General features: G+C 39.7%; 1 protein-coding gene across 2 annotated transcripts; it reads right to left on the bottom strand.

Annotated features, from left to right (window-relative positions):
* Positions 1-1,638: 1,638 nt before the first annotated feature.
* On the bottom strand, positions 1,639-19,910 carry cad (caudal type homeobox). 2 transcript variants are annotated; one of them, XM_002052655.4, is made up of 2 exons: positions 18,629-19,899; positions 1,639-3,013 (listed from the first exon to the last, which is right to left on the bottom strand). In XM_002052655.4, exons 1-2 carry the CDS (start codon positions 19,443-19,445, stop codon positions 2,541-2,543), a joined length of 1,290 nt encoding a protein of 429 aa, XP_002052691.3. In that variant the 5' UTR covers positions 19,446-19,899; the 3' UTR covers positions 1,639-2,540. The 2 variants fall into 2 exon arrangements, with proteins under 2 accessions (XP_002052691.3, XP_032293910.1); XM_032438019.2 differs by lacking the exon at positions 1,639-3,013 and adding an exon at positions 12,477-12,565 and having other exon boundaries at positions 18,629-19,910.
* Positions 19,911-20,001: the final 91 nt, after the last annotated feature.

Raw genomic sequence — 20,001 nt, forward strand, 5'->3', positions numbered from 1 at the left:
CGGTATCCAGGCGAACGAACGGATGCAGCGCGATCGCATTGCGGCTGCGCAGGCGCTCGAGCAGCGGGACGAGGTCATGTTTGCATTGGTTCCAGCCGAGATTTTCGAGATTCGAGCTAAATTGGAGATTTCACATTCGGGTTAAACTCTCTCAACTCTTCTGGCTTTTGGCCGTCAGCCGTCTGTAACGAACACGAATGCGCAATTGTTTTTGACTTTTGCCGACTTTTGTGTCGGCTACCGCATTACACATGCGTTTCGATAAAACGCAGTTGCACATTTCCAATTACTGGGAATTCACAGCTTATGCATGCGCACGCCATTTTGTGAGCACATTGACATCCATTCAATTGCAACTGAAAAAGAAGCGGGCAAATGCCAAGTGATTTATAACCTCACTTCTTGTGAATAGCATAAGAGGCATAAGAGTTGGCAACTCTGGCTATCCGGCTGTTCGGCTGCCATAAAATGTACGGTATGATCTTTTTAAGATCGCTCACGAATGGAAAAAAAAAAAGTTTTATGATATGATGGCGGCTGCTGTCTTAATTGGCACCCAGAGGATCGGCCCAATCGACCCCTAGAGTTACAGCTACACTCTCCAATCAACGTAACTTCTGCTTACAGCTGCGCCATTGTCGTCGTCGTCGTCGTCGTCTTTTCGGGCCCATAAAAGTTTATGGCAGACCGAAAAGTAACGTCCGCTCGAAATTCAAAGTTTTTCATTTCGTTCACTTCGAATTCTCCAGTCGAGCTGTTTTCGGTATGTCTCTATTAGCGCTGACAATGGCTGAGCTGAGCATCCAATGCGCTGCGCTGCAAAAGATTATAAATTTTATGCCATATATCGGCATATATTTGACTTTTATGCATTTATTGCTGTGAAAAAATGTTAATTCTTTCGTTATATTTTTATGTATTTGACTTTTACATTTTTATCTCCGCGCCCTTCGACGCTGCACAACACATACATAGTTGACTCTTTTGATGGTGTTGCCTTGGCATTGACTGTGTATCCGCAACAGATACTATGTATTAATTGGCAGCCATCTCAATAAATCGGAAAGTGAGCATCGTAAATCAATCGAAGCGGTAAAAGCAAGATATTCGTGTCACAGTCTCCAAAGGTGAACCTGCATACATGCTGCATTTATGTACATATACATAAGCTAATACTCTCCAAATGTTGACTCTCCAATTGCTAATATGTTAGCCGCTTTGTCAGTGTGCGTGCATGTGTGTGTGTGTTTGTATGGAGTACTCATATCATTCGAATTCAATTACATGCAGCAAGCCAACTGAGACGGCGCATATATCCAATTAGTGCAACAGAGCACGCAATAGTGTCAGCTGAGCGTGTCAATGGCGTTTGAGCGGAGAAGGCGTAGGCAATGTGAAATCAAATTGACAGCTCTGCTTCCTCTTCTTGCCAGTAGGTGGAGCAAATCAGCTGCTGCTATTGTGAATAGTTCACACCGAAACTAACCCCCAAATGTAACGAAAATCATTTTGTTTGTTGTTTGTTTTTCTTTTAAATTTTATTTTTGTTTAATTCAAATAGCACATGGATTTTACATAAATTAATTAACTAAACATTAAATTACAAGCACGTGTGCCACAAATGTTGATATGCAATAATTACTTAGATTATATATTTAATTTGTTGTGCACAAAATATGTATGTGTGTGTGTGTGTGTGTGTGTGTGTGTTTGTGCTTTGTGCTGTTGCTTTTTGCTGTTATTAACATTAAATTCAATTTAGTCTAGTAACTAACTAATTGTTATTACCGCATTTAAGTAATAAACGTTAAAACTTGTGTTCTGTTACATATTTACATGTGTGTGTGTGTGTGTGTGTGTGTGTAATCAAATTGCACCAAAATATTAAAAACTTTCTCAATATTAACTAAATTATAATATAGTTTGTGTTTTTGTTTAAAAGCAATAAGACAAGCGGGACGGCTTAACATATTGTTTAAATATTAATTTAAATGTTTTTTTTTTCTTTTCTGATGGATTTGTTTCTGCAATACTTTATATATATATATATGTGTGTGCGTGTGTGTGTGTGTGTGTGTGTCTCGATGCTAACTAATCAAATCTTGCGCTTACATTTTAAACATTAACTAGAACAAAAAACCAAGAAAAAAAAAATAAAAACATATTACATACAATTGGGCCACAAAGTTATGCAATGAAATTTGTGCCGCTGTGGGCGTGGCCAGCCAGGAGGCGTGCCACGAACGCCGTGAATATACAATCACAAAAATTAACAACGTGCAATATTCAAAGGTCGACGACGGCATACGCATCCGGCTGCACAAACAGTCTAACTGTTTGACCCCGCCCACCATCCCCTCTCCCACACACACTCACCCACAACCCCCCCCTGGCCGACCAATACAAAGTGCTTAAGCCAAATCCACGGCCAGATCACGTGGACACGCTGCATAGCCATAGCTGCCGCCCCCGCTGCCTCCCCCGCTGCCTCCCCCGCTGCTTTCATAGCTATTCGGCTCAACGGCGCCTGCATAATCATGTCACATGGAGAGCGTGCCCACGCCCACGGCGGACATCTGGGCGCTGTGCTGCAGCTGATGGGAATGGGCAGAAGCCGCGGCCAGCGCATGACTGTGGGCCGCCAGATGGGAGTGCGAATGAAGCCGCATGGCGGATATGTTCATGGCCGCCATTGGGTTCATCGAATGCAGCGTGTGCTGCAGATGCAGGCCCGGCTCCAGTTTTGTCTTGGCATCCAGCAGCTGGCTGTAGTCCGTATGCTGGACGCCGCCCATAACATTCGGATCGCTGCCCTTTTTGTTCTGTTTGCGCTCCTTGGCGCGTCGATTCTGGAACCAGATCTTCACCTGGCGCTCCGACAGCGACAACGATTGCGCCAATTCGCTCTTACGGCGTATGGTTATATAACGGGACGTACAGTACTCCTTCTCCAGCTCCAGGCGCTGAAAGTCCGTATAGACGACGCGATATTTGTCCTTGGTGCGCGTTTTGCCTGCAAATGAAGCGAAAGTAAATGAAACTTTAATTAGTTCAATTTGCATCAAATGAAGATGTACAAATCCAAAAAAAAAGTGAGTGTAAATCAGTGTCAGGAACTTGGCACAAAAAGGAACAGGATAATCCAATAAAAGACTCGAAAAACTACTTCTGCAATTTTTGCATAAAATAAACATAATTTTGAATAACAAGCAAAATTATGTGAGAATATTTGTTAAATCGCAGAGGAAATAATTTAAAAGAAAATTATTTTAATTTTTGATTTGAATAAATCAATTTTGTTGGCATTTTTTTATTTAAATAAACAGCTTAAAGAATATTTAATCTTAACATTAATAAGCTAAATAATAATTAATAATATATAAAAATATTATTAATATTATAAAATAATATTATTAATAATTATGTTTCATGCTGGAAGCAAATGTTGCATTTTGTTAAACTTTTCGAATTGTGAATAATTTATGAAAATTCTTTAACCGAGCTCGTTTGTCGTCAGAGCCACGTGAGTGACTGACTGGGCAAACAGTTCACCCATCCACCCATCATCATCATCACCATCATCATCATCATTGTCATCATCATTGTCATTGTCATTATCATCGGGGTTGTCATGCAAGCCGACAATATTTGAATTAAGATAGGCCATAAAATGTGCAAACCGCGTTGGCCATGTCACGATCAAAAGTTTGTCAACTTTTCGCTGCGGTAAACATCAAAATTTTCTAAATTGCGCCCCCCTTGGCAATGCCCCCTGTTTTGTGGGCGCCGCCAAAGACACCTTGTGTAGAACGACCTGATCTGCTCTCTGATCTCTCTCAGCACGTTCGCTGCGCAATTAGTCAATCAAAATTCAAATAAATGACAAACAGCCAAAGACGAGGCATGAAAAAGGCCACGGGATCATGTCATGCCATAGTTGCGTCTGCCTACGTGATAAACGCACACACACACACACACACACATACACTCTGCCTAACTCTCTCACATAACAAAACGCAATGCAAACATTTTTATTTTTATTTTTTTTTTTGTTGGGATTTTGCTCTAATTTTTTGTACTTTATATTTTTTCTATGCGCTTGGCTCCGTGGCCACAATTAAAATCGAGCAAACAAGCAAGCAAACATACAAATATTTTCACAGATGATAAGTTCAGGCGACATTTGCCAGCAGATAGGCCCAACCGAGCCGAGCCGGGCCGGACCGGAGCGGAGCGGGCCGGGCCGGGTAACTAGAGCATGCAGGCGGGCCCGGCAACAAAATAGGTGTTAAAGACCTTAAAAATGCGCTGCAATGATATACGATATACGAGGCATTACTCTATTCCAAAGGGGAAAAGAGAACAGTGTGCAGAGAAGAGAGAAGCAAAGAGAGAGAAGCGAAAGCTGCGATATTATGTGAATCTAACATTAACAGAAGGAAATCGAAGCCCTATTCTCTTCAGCAATTCAAATGTGTGTAGAAATATTAAACAGTTCTGTAAAAAAAAAGGTTTATAGTCCATGTTTCGCCTGAAAAGTTCGAACCAGCTTGCTGCCTTTACTTTTGGCTCGTGAAACTCTCTCGCAATTCTTAGGCGCGTTTGTCATATATTTTCTAAATTTTCTAAATTCCAAAAAATTAAGTTATATTCAATCTATATTCAATCTATGTAAAATATATATTTTTAATCTATATTCAATGTATATTCAATCTGTATTCAATCTGTTTGCAATCTATATTCAATCTATATTTGATCTACATTCAATCTATGTTCAATCTATATTCAATCTGTCTTCAATCTGTATTCAATCTATGTTTAATCTATCTTCAATCTATATTTGATTTACGTTCAATCTAGATTCAATCTACATTCAAACTATGTTCAATCTGTCTTCAATCTACATTCAATCTGTGTTCAATCTATATTCAATATGTATTCAATCTGTCTTCAATCTATAGTCAATATACATTCAATCTGTTTTTAATCTGTTGTCAATCTATCTTCAATCTACATTCAATCTTTGTTCAATCTGTCTTCAATCTACATTCAATCTATATTCAATCTATGTTAAATGTATGTAAAATTAAAAGCATATTCAATCTATGTTTAATCGAAGAAGATTTGAGCCAGTTTCCAGCCTGCACGTTAAGCTCTTTAAATGCTCTGTCAAGTTCTTAAATAGCAAAAAAAAAACCTCCCATTAATTAACAATTGCCCCTTTGCACTGAAAATATTCCGAGCCTTAAATATTTTCATACACAAAATGCGGGCTAAATTTGAAGAGAAGCCAAAATTTGCAATTCAACAAAAAAGTTAAGTGTATTTTGGTAGTCAATGCACTATTATTTGTTGGCACAATTAAAAGTTGGTTGCAGGTTCGAACTACGAATCGTTAGTTACCTGCTCTGCAGCTGCGATTGCAAGAGCATAGACAAAGTTTTGGGCCAAAAAAAAAAAAATGAAAAAAACGTAAAGAATAGAAAACTGAAAACTTTGGCTTTGCGCCTTATCTTGTCGCTCTCGCAGTCGTGTTTATTTTTTACACTTTTGTTTAGACATGAATTTATAACATTCGCCGTCGTCATCATCATCAGCAGCAGCAACATCAACAACATCGTCGCCAGTTTGTTTAGTCAAATGTGGCAATCGTCATATAAAAATTAAAGCCTCATTCCTGCTAAGTCCACACAATACTTAATCTATCTACAGCCTTTTTGTCGTCTCTCTGCCCGCCCGGCCAATAATAAATCTCACATTTTGTAGTCTCTTTGCGATTTTAGTTGGCCTCTGATTACCCATTAAAAATGTGTATAAGGGTATATTGTGTTTGTGCCAAATCCAAATGTATGTAACAGGCAGAAGGAAGCATCTCCGACCCCATTAAGTATATATATTCCTGATCAGCCTCAAAAGCCGAGTCGATCTAGCCATGTCCGTCTGTCTGTCTGAACCTATAAGAGCTATAGACTTGAAATTTTAGATGTAGGTGCTCCTAGTTTGTTTCCGATAAACGATAACTAACTCCTTTTCCCAGCAATCGATAAAAATCGATATCGATAAACTGTTTTTCATCCAATTTAGGTAAATAACAAGAGCTAGAGTCCCCAAACTTGACATATAGCTTCTATAATAGAATATATGTGTGCGTTTGCTGTTGGAAGAGGAGGGTTCAGGGTATCCCCTAGTCGGGAGCTGCGGACTAGAACCTCTTACTTGTTTTTTTTTTTTTTTGGCCCGCGCGTGTTCTTGGCCAACTGGCTGAGCCTGATAAACGGGGCGCGTTTAATACGCCTAATGCTGATAACCCGCAACTGTTTAGACAGACTTGGAAGGGAAGTGCACAAATATTTGTCACCATTAAAAGGCAAAAAACCGAAAGCCAAAGAAATTCTATGTATATCAGGCAAAAATCCACAATCATCAAGCTGGATTTCCTTGTGTAAATTGAACTTAACAAAAATAACAATAAAATTTATTTATTTATTTATTTTGTTGTCTTTTTGTCAACTGTACAATTTCGCAATAATTTGTAACTCCGCCGTGTTATATAAAGGAAAATGCGTGAAAAACTCGGATTTGATTAAGGTTTTCCCAAAATTCTATTGCTTATATAAACTTTTTTTCTATTTCCTATATATCTATATAAAAAGTCAACTTCTTTTTTTTTTTGAGTAAGAGAGTAACATATGATTATGTCGTTTTTTTTTTTCTCAAAGTTAGCAACTTTTTCAAGCTTCCTTTATTCTCTCTGCAAAATGAAAAAAAGGAACTGGCATATAGATTCTTCTATAAACATTTGAACACTAAACTTTTGTGGATATATTTGAGTAAATTTTGAATTTCTTATGATGCATATATTTAAGAATATTTATTATACTCCTCTCTCCTAATCCTGCAAGTATATATATTCCAGATCTGCACTTGATCTATTATAGTCTGTCTTTTTTTCAAGCGAACTAGTTTTGAGACTAAATTCAGTTTAATATCAGAACTGGCCGGATCGGCGCACTATATCATATAACTGCCATAGTTTAAGTCTGTATAGAAACCCAAATAGAGCATCAAAACTCTCAGCTAACCAAATACTCTATATATATATATAGTTTTTAGAGATTTTCGATTGGAAATGTTTGACTACACAGAGAGAAAATGAGCCCGCGAAACGAGTTGAAAGAAAACTCCTGCGACAAAAATGGTCTATAAAGATTTATTTGCTAAACTGAAAACAATTCATGGAATACCCTATAAAAAGTCACTTGAACTGAAAGAGTACGGGCATAAAATTGTAGCCCAATTTAAACTATGTACAATATTATCTGTTGGCACTTTGGGCACAAATTTCTCACACCTAGAAAACGGTGTGTGTAAACAATGTGTGGACCTGGCCAAAACTGGAGCCAAGTACTTGTTCTTGTTGTTGTTGTTGTTGTTGCTGGGCAGCGACATTGTGAGGCTGCGTCTGACCTTCACGGCCATGGGCCAATAAATAAATTGTGTGTGTATTTGCCATATACATATAAAACAATAAACTAGAAACTAACTAAACCTTTAACTGAGTGTTTTATTATCAGCACACACAAAATAAATACGCACACTTTCTGGTCCAATCTAACTGAGACGCAGTCGCAGTCTGGACAAATAGACGGCGCACAGATCTTCCGAATGGGTTTTTGTTCTGCCTTGATAAGATATACGCGCTCATAATTCAATGGGCGCCCAAAAACCCAAAAAATAAATAAAAGATACATATATAAATATAAAAAATTGTGAAAAAAAAACAAGTCATTTTTGCAAATAGAGCACAAAGCTCAAATGGCGCAAATATTCTTTGAGATAAACAAACAAAAGGGAAAAATACATTTTATTTGTAATTAAATAGAATGCTGCATATGCTTGCCTTGTGGCAGCCACTAAAGCAATAACAAAAAGGTGTGACATTTTTTTATGGCTTTCTCACTGGCACAGCGTGGGGCGCGGGGAGGAGGGGGGGGGGGGTGGTGTGCGGTACGTAACCACCCAAAGAAAAAAAGAATAATTTGAACAAATGCTGTCGAATTGAGGAATAGTGCGTGTGTGTGGCAAGTGGGGCATGCCACATGGAGCTTATATATATCTATATATATATATATGTATATATGTATATGTATTTGATGGATTAGTTGACATTGCCTATCGATTGCCGTTCGCCCATTGCCCGGCGGCATAGTTCAAATGCACGCACTCCCCTAATCCCAGTTGAGGTCTGTATCAACAGCACGCCTGCATCAAGAACTTCGCTTCGAGGAGTTGCAACAGTTGCATTTGGTACCTACGATAAGCCCTAATGGTTGTCAATTGTAATACCCATGTCTATATACGTATGTTTATGTTGCAATGGGCGGCACGAACTGGCCCGGACTGCGCCGACACTGCGCAAAAAACTTGCTAGCTTCCGGCAGATCTATATATATATATATATATATATCTATATAGTTATACATCGATCTGTCTGTAAGAAGCCCCAGATATGTCCGCGTTCCTTTAACTAGTTTAGACTGTCTACTTTGGATTTGTTCAAGCTGCTCTTGAGCAAGATCTTACAACTTTTTAGATTGTTCAAATTTGAACAATCTACTTGACAACATTTTATACGGCAGATATATATTTTATCTAGTGTTCTACAAAGATTTCCATATCTAAAAACTGAAAATGTTTAAATTTGAACAAATTAATCTCTTCTAACTAAAACTTTACTAAGCTGCCTCAAAGTCTGGGGTTTAGTTTATTAAAAACAAAAATGAAAAACGATTTTTTACTATATTTTTCCGAGACATCTTATAGATCGTACATCATCATTTCAATGACATACAAAAATTAATTGAAAAATATTTGTGGAAAAATGTTGAAAATTGAAAAATTTACCATAATTTTTTGTCATGCAATAGCAATATATATATATATATATTTCATAAAGTCATATAAAGCGACTTTTTCAAGCACTTTCCCTAATTCTACAAAATCGAACTTCTATATTTGCCGCACCTTCTGAAAATCATAAAAATCGCTTGAAAAAAACTTCATTATAAACTTAATATTTGCTTGTATTTGAGCAATTCTCAAAAATCAAAATCATATAAAAAATAAAACCAATCGAAATAAAACTTAATAAATCCTTTAAGCAAAAGATTTATGTTTCGAAACTTTGCAATTTACTGCTCGTAAAATTGTGTTTGCTTTTTGTGTCATTTGTGAATCATTTCACAAAATTCGACTTTGAACAAATTGTGTGGACTCTTTGACAAGCACTTGCTCCTGTTGCCCCTGACCTTATCGTTAATGTGTCTCAGTGTAATAATTCACAACTGGTGCGCGCAATGACAAACAATCGAATAGTTTATGGGCGCAACAAATGTGTGTGTGTGTGTGTGTGTGTGTGTGTGTGTGTTTGTATCTCTGGCTGCCGACAAAGGAAAAGAGTGCAAACAATACAAATGCCAATAGCTGGTAGGCTTTAAGATTTTATAGCGCATGCGATTATATAATTGAAGGGGTAGCTGGGTTGGGGCTGGGGCTGCGGGTGGGGGTGGGGGGTATTGGAATATGGAGCAAAGTTAAGCCGTAAATGATTGTCAAGAGACAATTGACAATTTGGCCCATAAATTATATTAATATACGAGCAGGTAGCGCCGATTTTTCGAACAGCTGTTGCCAAAACAGAGCCGGACATACGCAAAGATTGCGGCAATTATATGCACAGTTCCCAGCGGACCAATCACAGCGACCAAGGACACTGACAGTTACAGTTACAGTTCAGTTACAATATATAGTTAACCGTTAAGCGTTGCGGTTAGTTACGGGCCGGTTGGTGGTTGCGCATTAATGCGGCCTGCTGCATGCTGCGTGTTAATTTGTCACTTGCGGTACATCTTTATCTGTGTGTGTGTGTGTGTGGTGTGTTTGCGGGTGAGTATGCTGCGGGGGGTGCGGGCATTGCCCAAGATGATGACAAAATAAGGACGCAAAGTAAATGAAGTGCTCGGCATGTGAACACAAATCTATTGGGAGACATTTATTACCTGCTCGCGCTCTCTCTCGCACGCTCGCTCGCTCGCTCGCTCTCTGCTCTATTAAAATTTCGAAATTAAAGCTTTAGCCTGGGTCAAAAGTTTCGGGCAGCTCGCTCAGTCCCCACCCCGCTTTGACGCTCAGCAGCAATTTCAGTTATTGCACTCCTGGGACTGAGGCACTCAACATTCGGCAGCAGAGTCCACCACTTGACTTTTCAACACTCAACAATTTGTTTCTGAGCTCAACTTAAAGTTGAGCATAAATGTGGCGAGTGGGTGGGAAAGACACCGTGAGAGAGTGAGAGTGTCTGTGTGTGTGAGTGTGGCTGTGGTGAGCATCATAAATGTATTTTCATGGCTGTGGCAAGGCAGAGACAACAATAACAGCTAACGGGCAGCAGCTCACCACCCAAGCGACAATATAACAATAACATTTATTTGGCATTTTGCTGCTGTTTTAGATGCTGTTATATCGTAAATATTAGCTCAAATTACATCATAAAATCATTTGATTCGATTTGACGTTTATTTTATTTTTCCTTTTTTGCCCTTTTTATTTTTATTTATTTATTTATTTTTTTTTTGCTTTGTTCTTGTCTTGGGCCTGGCAAATTTACCACCTTTGCGGCGGCTGTTTATTTGTAAAGGAGTGTGAGGTGGAATCAGCATGCATATAAATCAATGCGAGAGCGTATTTAATTGCAGCCTTCATATGTCTAAACATTTTGGAGACTCGTGACATTAGTGGAGAGTGTGTAGTTGCAAGCCTTTTTGCAACCAATTAATTCTAACTGCTTGTGCAGCGAAATTCAAACACTTAGATTAGTTTTCAAATGGATTTATTTGCCGCGCAGGGCACTTATTAGAATTTATAAGTTTTAAATTGTTGCTTGGCAGCCAACTCGAATTAGTTGTGCCTAGGTTGCGATCAAAACGAAAGACTGCCTGGTTATAACAATATGTAAAGCGAATCGAAACGAAACTCCAATAAGACGCTCGCCGGTTAGAGCGAAGGGCAGCAATGCAAGCAAAGCAATTCAGAAGGAGAGTGGACAGCAGCTTACAAAGAGCGCGCAAAAAAAACTATTTGCTCTTAGGCTGTAATTATGATTGTTATTTTCTGCTGTTGGATGATGTCCGCAGCCGTCGGTGTTATCTCTGCTGTTACTTGACCAAACAGAGAGCTGTGGGAGTATTTCACATAGCGATGCCTTCGATTTATGTAAAGATGTTAACTGTTATCGCGTCTGGTATTCAAATGTTAATTTAATGTACATTCTCCATGTAACACGAACAATACTGCTAATAGATGTGATAGATAGATAGAAACTAAAATCAAATGAGGGATAAATGAGAACTGAGGCCACGACAAACATACAAAATTAGCTGTGGGTTAATTTATATTAAGCTAAGTCCGACGGCAAATCGAAAGGTTTTTATACGATATTTTGGCGCATTTCGTTGTTCATCTAAAAAATTAGATCAGCTATATAATTTCCATCAGGGCTAATTAAGGTTCCACTAATGCTATGCACGCAACAATAAATAACTCTTTCATACGCACACACACACTCACACACATACGTAGAAATTCAAAATGGCGTACATCAAAGTGGAAACATGCGACATGGCAACGGCTTTATGAGTGTGTGCCATGCATATGCAAAAAGGCACCAGGCACAATAACCCCTACTCCCCCTCGCCCCCACGCTCCTTCCCGCCAGCTGCATCGCAAAGCCAGGCCGCGCCCCGGCACGCAGCATTATAAATGCCAACGAAGGAAAAGCAGGAAGAGTTAAAAAAAATATATATATATATATTATCAGATCGCGTGCAGGGGCACAAACGAATGCCGCACGTACGTGCCGCAGCCAAATTTGTGGCACGCCAAGGCGCAAGACGCAGGGCGGAGCAAGCGGCTGATGATGGCCATATAAATGTGGCCAACACGCCATTTTGGCAGCGGATCGAGTTTATGAGCGTCTCGAACGGTGCGGGGAGTGCCGCCGTTTGTGCTTAGAAAATGGCTGCCATTGGCCGCAATTTGACTGCGAGCCCAAAGTCGAAGTCGAAACTCGAAACTCGAACTCGAGCTGGAATTCGAAGTTGCCATTAAAGTCATAAATTTCGTAGTTCGTGAAGCTTGGTCTAGAGGCAGGGGGGGTGGAATTATTCTCAAATTTACGTTAATTATTTTGAATGCGGCTGCGAAGGCATGCAATAAACATTTATAATCATATGCTGTATGTATACGATATACACATACGATATACACATACGATATACAATATACGACTCGAGCTTATTTATGAGCGGCGCATGCAAGCCAAAGCAAAAAAAAAAAAACAAAAGAACAAGAACAACAACAACAATAAGAAGAGGAAGAACAAGAACATGAGCGAGCAAGACAAAACATAAAAGTTAGTTAAAGAAAAGTTAGGATTATTTTTTTGGATGCGTACCACCTGCTTCCAGCAATTCGGTAAAGTCCTCTAAATTGGGCGAGCTGCACAGTTCTGCGAATGTTGCGTTTATTAGATTTAAATATTAAAATTAGCATTTAGTCTATTTATAGATGTTTGTTTAACTCATCAGTTATTAATGCTATAATAAATACTATAATTAAGTAATTAATACTATAATTAAATAGAATTTTAAAATATGCTTGAGACCAAACTAAAACTAAACTTTCTGAATTGCCCTCTACTTTCACTTTTACCCAATATAATTTCACATAAATCTTTGAAAATGTTTTTGTTATGGGATAGGATGATAAACAGAAACTTGTATACAACAATTTTCCATCAATTTTTCACAGCTGCGAGTGGAATTTCATTTCATTCCCTAAGTTTTTATTATGTTTAAACAAAATCTTACAAAACTTAAGACACTTTGAATCGCATTTGGCGCCGGGAAAAGCTGGATGCTAAGAAAATCAATCGCAAGAACTTTACAAATTAGAATCCATTCACAATTGAAGCGTTCTAATTCCCAAGCGACGAGTCTTCTTGGTCTAATGAAACAATATGCGCTCTCAACAACTCTATATTTATTTGGCAAGAGATAGCCGTGCGCTCTTGTTGTTATAATAAGCCGGGCCAACACATTATTGATAATTTGCGCATATCATAAAAATATTAAACAAAATAATATGCAATAAATTTGTGTGTACTCCTTTGGCTTTGCTCTGGGTGTGAACTATAAATTTTCTACTCGCTGCTGCTGCTCGGCTACTCGCTCTTATCTGAGTAGGTTAAACGCGTTGGGTCAACGTGCAACAATATTTGCATAATCTTTGAGGCCGGGCATTAGGCAAACATCGGAGCGTGCCCGAGAGATGCAGCTGCAAGATCATTAAGTCGAAAGCAAAAGTGAGATATGGCCCAATGTTTACTCGAGCGAGTGGCGAGCGGCGAGTGGCGAGTAGCGAGTAGCGAGTGGCGAGTGGCGAGTGGGCCAAATCGAGCGGGTCGCAATTAATGAATGAAACAGTCGTCAAATCAGTACAAATCCAGGCTAATAATCATCAACATCATAATTAAAGTGGCATAAAAATCAGAATATGGCAACCATATACAATATTCATTGTTCATTGTTCATTGTTATGGTCGGGGCATATAATTTAATAGCGATATATTATGGCGATATTCTCTGAAAGTAGCATTTAATTTAGTTTTTTATAATTATTGCTACTTTATTGTATTGTTAAGCGATTAACGGCACAACGTATATACGTATATATAAATATTAACTGGACTGCAAATCGCGGCCATAAAAAGAGTAGCAAAAACGTGTACACAATAAGCTTGACACGTTTCTAAAAAGTCGCTCAATCAGTCCGTGCGTCCGTCAGTCAGTGCGTCCGTCCGTCAATCAACGGAATTATGCCTAAAGATATGCATGAGGCACTGATATTTTATTTACACGCAAAATATTTGCGCGTACAACGCGTCGTATGAGCTATTTTGATTGACAATCGGATTTTAATGTCGCAGCTGGGGCTTAGCGAACAGCGACATTTTTTTGTTTATGACAAAAGGAAATATGTTGACTGAACACGGTTTATATCTAAGTTAGCAATTGTTCACATTTCATTTCACTTTTTTTTTAACAGTTTTTTTCTTTTCCAGTTTAGCTGATAAACGTGTAAACAATTTAAGATCAGAAACTTGGCGGAATGCCGGCATATTGTTTTGGCCTATTGAAAACTGAAAAAGACTTCATCGAAATCTTTTCTCTATTTCCTGGCATATATCATTGCGTAACTGTGTATACTAGGATTATATATTTCTAGAGCTGGAAGACTTATAAGCAAAGTTTCTATTTAAATCGATTTCCTCTGTTTCCCTGGCACATATCTTTCCGTATAACCTTACGCATACTCAACTTTATTTCCTCTTACTTTAATTACATAAACAAGTCTGATCCAAAACTAAGTCTCTATATAAATCGATTTCGTATCCTCACTTTAGGCTTATTTATATTTACACGCTCAAAGCCAACTTTAGCCTGTCTTAAGTTGCCCAATCGAATTCCCTCTGTCTTCTCCCTCCCCCCTCAAACTTGTTACCCGGTTAAAGTTCCTAAGGCTGACAAATCCGCGGCGCCTGCAGCACACACAATAATGTATCTATATATATATATTTGATATATATACATGATCGTAAGTCCATATTCAACAACTTATAGAGAACACGCAGAGTACATGTGTATATATGGAAAGGGCTTTCCAGCTACTTAGCAGCAACAAATTTCAGTTATTACCAATATCAATGCCAATACAAATAACAAAACGCGGCGCAATATTTAAACAACTAAGTCCCAAGCAAATGGAGCTGATGGATAAAAAAAAAAAAAACAAAAACAAAAACAAGCCACAAGTTGTGTGTGCGAGTGTGCGAGTGTGTGTGAGCTAATCCTGGCATGTCAATCATGGATAGCGTTTGTCAGACCCAATGTCGCTCTGCCTATGCCACATAGATGATCATAATGATGATGACGATGACGATGATGATGATGATGATGTTGAACTGGGCTAATCAAGCGGCGGACTTCATTTTGACACATGCCCCAGGCCACAAATGCTGACGGCAATGCGCACAAAAACCAAATATTGATAGCACTGATAACGATCGACGGGCGACATCGACGGGCGACTCCGGCGAACAACATCGACGGATACGGCCCCGCTGACTGCAACGGGCCAGCTAGTGGCCATTTTTAATCGCTTATCATGCAACCAAATAGCGCACGTCGCAGTCGCAGTCGACGTCGCAATTCATATGGCCTATGGATGGGTCTACACTCAGAGAAAAGCTAGACTAGGTGTTCTTTATAATTCAAGCATATTTTCTTAGCCTAAATCTGTTTTAATGAGAATGTCAGAATTAAGCACATGTTTAATTAAAGAAAAGAGAGAGAGAGAGCGAGAGAGAGAGGGAGAAGAAGAACTTCTTAGTTGAAGCATTCTTTATTAAGTCTCGGATTTCGAAGTCTGATCTAAAGAACTTCGTTCTTTGGCTGCGTATTGATATTTAGGAATTTTGATATTTTTTAGAAAATAACTTTTACAACAAGAATTTTGTCTTTAGACTAAGAAAGGATATTTTTCAATTTGGGTACTTGGTTAAAAAACTCTTGAATTAAAAACTTTTTTTATCTGGATATTTGATAATTTGTTAAATAAGAATTTTGAACTTCGCTCTCTTCAGGCATTTTGTTAGCCAGGAAAAGAAATGTTGGAGTTTTGTTGCTTAAGAAAACAACTCTTGAAATAAGATGATTCTTTTCTTAAGAATTGATATATGGGAACTTTATTTTAAGGCAAACTCAATAGATACTCCTAGACAATTATGTTGTCAGCCACCTTTTTTTTGTTACAGTGTATCGTAATTTGATATTGTTGTTTTTTTTTGGGGCCAGACATTGGGGCAACACGAATCTAGAGCCCAGAGCATACATGTATGTATGTGCTCTATAGATAGCTCTACCTATTCCCTACACTTCTTTTTCCTACTCTGCTTCTTCCTCCATTTCTGATACATTTATAAATTTTGTGCATATTGACACGTTAAATCTCAATGTGTCATGTGGCATTAAGTTTTATGCCCAGCCCAATGGAACATAAAGACATGTTGAATCCCCCCACCCCACCGTCCCCCTCTACGCCTATATCAAGCCGTTCCTGCTGCCAGCTTATCGTAGGGCCAAGTTAAAGTTTCTTCCTGGTCGCTCTCATAATTCGGTTCGGTTCGGTTTGGTTTGTTTTTTTTTTTTTTTATTTTTAATAATGATTGCAAAGATTTGGCCATAAATGTCGCTATTTAGTTTTTATTGGAAGTAATACTAATTTTTATTGGTTTATTGGCTATATTGTTTTAATCAATACGCCAAACGGCGCCCTTATCGGCCCATAACCAGGCTATGGCCCGCAGATAACGCACACGTTTCGATACTTGGTATCACCCCAAAAAAAAAAAAAAAAAAAAAAACAACTAATATATATATATATATATGATGGGAGGAACATAGAAACCCCGGACCAGGTAACATTGACAGGCGGCCGTTGATTTCACAAAGGTTTTTCATTCTATAGAAACGCAATCCCCCCCCCCCCCCCCCCCCCCATTCCCCTTGCCGGGCAAGTGCTGCTAATCTAATCGCGAAAACCCCGCCTCAGCTATTGAAACAAAAGTACAAGCAACAAAAACAATAACAATTGCCGAAGAACTTTATTGCCACACCCAATTGGCGGGATTGGACACGTTTTGTGAATCGAATGACACGCATGTATATACCCCACTGAATGCCCGAACATAGGGTAGAATTTGCGTTCAAAAGACAGAGAGAGAGCGAGCGAGAGAGAGAGAGAGATTTTTGTGTGTGCGTCGTATTGTTTATTATTTATACGAATAATAAATAAAATGCATAATCTTAATTTGTCATCTTGACCCGTTAAAGGATTACAAATAACAACGGCGGGCCCAATAAACGTTAATTGCATACCAACCGATTTTATGGGCTTAATGGATATCGTTGTCGATATCGAATGTCGTCAACTTCGAAACGGGCAGCGCGGCCATAAATTGTAAGCGCTTGCGCACGTGTTTTGGCATGTGTGTGTTTGCTTGTGGGTATGCAAGTGCCTAAGCATGTGTGTGTGTGTGTGTGCATTGGCATTTGCATCGCTGTAAATGTTAATGCTCTGTTATGTAAATACAAGAGAAAAAAAGAAGTGCTCGAAGCAGGCCACAAAAATGGCCGCCGAACAGCGACAAGCATAATGTAAAGCCTTAAGCTTTTGACATTTAATGTGAGCGTGCGAGAAGTGAATGGAGTTGAGGCTTGACAGAGTCAAGGAAGCTTTTTCAACGACAACAAAATGACTCAATGCAAGTGTTTGGATCTAAATAAATAGTGAACACCTAACATTCTATTCATTTGATGCCTATTTGAAACACTTCTCGAGCCGCTAATTGCTGTGAGAGCAGTTCGCTGCCTTTTCACATCTATTTGCATTTTTCATTAGAAACTGTGGAATCGATCGTATCCATTGAATATTCTTTCCACTCTTCTTTTTCTTCTTCTTTTTATAGTTAAATTGATTTACGACACAAAATTAGTCAACAGAATCGACAAGTTTTTCAGGCTGCGACCGCTGAGCCTGGGGCATAAATCAAGGCGGTGCGCCGTAAAATGAAGACAAACATTTGATTTTTATGAGCTAATGGCCCTTGGAGGTGCGCTCAATTCGAGCACAAATTGCTTACGGTTTGTTATAAAATTATGCTTCCATCTCTTTCACTCCCTTTGAAGCGCGAACAGCACGAGCTTTGGTCGAACGCGGAGGTAGACAATGCTTGCGATCTGTTGTTGCGGATGAGCGGAAAACCCCAGAAAGGTGACTAAAAGCGAATTCGAACTTGAATCAAAACAAAGCAGAGACATTCCGTTCGTGCAGCTTAGCTGAGTAAATCGGAGCGCGCACAATTCACCACACACAAGAGTGCATACTGTGTGTGTATGTGTGTGTGTGTGTAATGAAAGATCGTGTGCAGCGACAATGCAATTTGAATTAACTCGCGCTCGAATTGGCGTCCAAGCCCGTTATATTTCGCAATACACAGCAGAAAAAATGTTAGTCTATCATAGCTGAGATTTTGATACTGAGCTTTTACCACCGTTTAGTGGTCAATCTTCAAGGCTTGGCAGTCGATAGCTTTCAGCTCAGTTAGCTGCTTAATTCAGCGCAGATGAGACGTGTGTGCGTGCGTGTGTGTTTATAAATTAAGATCGTGTGTGAAAACGCAGTAGAGTACTTAACTCGCATCGCAAACAAGGAATTGAAGAACTGCAGTCGAACTCTGATTGTCAGATTTTGCAAAAGATATTGTAAAGTAAACAGCTTTTCACTCGAAAGTGAACTCCAATTGGAATGTGCTCAAAACGAAGTGAGTTGAAAAAAATAAACTCGAGTCTAACTTTGACTGTGAGTTGGCTTTTACCGTTATATAGTTTATCTCTTCATCTCAACTACACTAGCGTCAAAATGTTAGTATATATGATGTGTGTAGACTTACCCGGCTGCGGTTGTGCTGGATATGAGGGTTTCTTCATCCATTCGTAATATTGCGTCTTCGCTGGCGATGTGCGATGATTGTTGTTGGCCGTGATGCTGTTGTTGTTGTTGTTGTTGTTGTGTGTCGAGGGGCTGTTGTTGTTGTTGACGCTGCCCGCTGCACTCAAATGATGGGTCAAATGGTGCGGCGAAGAGGCAGAGGTGGGCGCACCCGGACTAGATATCTCACTGCCCGAAACCGTTATGGGCGGCGATGGCAAACCCTCGGCAATATGTTGTTGTTGCTGTTGCTGCTGCTGCTGTTGTTGTTGCTGTTGTTGTTGTTGCTGTTGCTGCTGGACATGAACTGCCGCCTCGTTTGGCTCGTTCAGCTGCGTGGCGCCCGGCGCTGCACCACCCACCGGCGGCGCAGAGCCGCTGCTGCCGGAGCTGGCCGAGCTGCTGGAGCCGCCGCTGGGCAATCCGCTGTTAATGTGCGCCGCATGATGCTGTTGCATCAGCTGATGCGCCGTTGTTGGCACATTCTGCACAAAGTTCTCGCCAGCCGCCGAGCTGGAGGCGGGCGAATGCCAATCGCTGGCGCTGGCCGCCGCCGCCGCCGTATGGAACATGTGCGGATTGTAGTACATTTGATGGGCGGCTGCATGATGGGCAGCGGCATGCGGTGAGTCCACGTCGCTCAGGAACTGATGATTGGGCGGCGTATGATAGTTGGTTGGCCAGTTCCAGGGTTGGCCCGCAGCCGCAGCCGAGGCGTACGCCAGATTGGCGTTGTGCTTTTGCGAATACGGCAGTGTGTTGTAATAGTGCGAAACCATTTTGAGGTTAGGGCGCGCAATCAAAACTGTTTATCTTCGAAAATGACTGTTTACTGTTTATTTATGTTTGTTAATTTTTTTTTAAGCAATTTGCTTGGGTTTTTTTTATTTTTTTTTATTTTTGCCTCTGTCTTTAAAGCGCTTTTTTTTCGCTCTTTGTTTTATGTGCACATTTTGCAAGCGTTTGGAGAAATTTGCTTTTGAACTTTTTCGCGCTTCCTTTTTGTGCGCTCTTTTGCACACACACGCACACGCACGCACTTTAGCGGAGTTTGTATTGGTATTGGTGCGATCTATCGATAAACACTTAATTGTAAACCCTTTAGTATTTTCTTCTTTTTTTTCCAATTTAAAACACGCGTGAATTTTGTGTTCACTTTTCCTGCGTTCTCTCAACTGCCGTTGCGTCTGGCCTGTTGCGCCGTTAACCGCAGTCGAATACGTACTGAAAGCAACCAGCGTCGAACACTGATAAAAACAAACCGAAAGAAATAAAATGTATGAAAAGGGAGCCGCGCTAACACCAGCAGCAGCGACTGCCGTCTAGCTAGTCGTC

This window comes from Drosophila virilis, chromosome 4 (genome assembly GCF_030788295.1).
Source record: "Drosophila virilis strain 15010-1051.87 chromosome 4, Dvir_AGI_RSII-ME, whole genome shotgun sequence".
Lineage (NCBI taxonomy): Eukaryota > Metazoa > Arthropoda > Insecta > Diptera > Drosophilidae > Drosophila > Drosophila virilis.

Bases quoted from the DNA above. Each gene is read 5' to 3' on its own strand.
- cad (XM_002052655.4), bottom strand. From the start codon at position 19,445: ATGGTTTCGCACTATTACAACACACTGCCGTATTCGCAAAAGCACAAC. The intron at 3,014-18,628 runs GTAAGTCTACAC...CTTCATTTGCAG, and splicing joins TCCAGCACAACCGCAGCCGG to GCAAAACGCGCACCAAGGAC.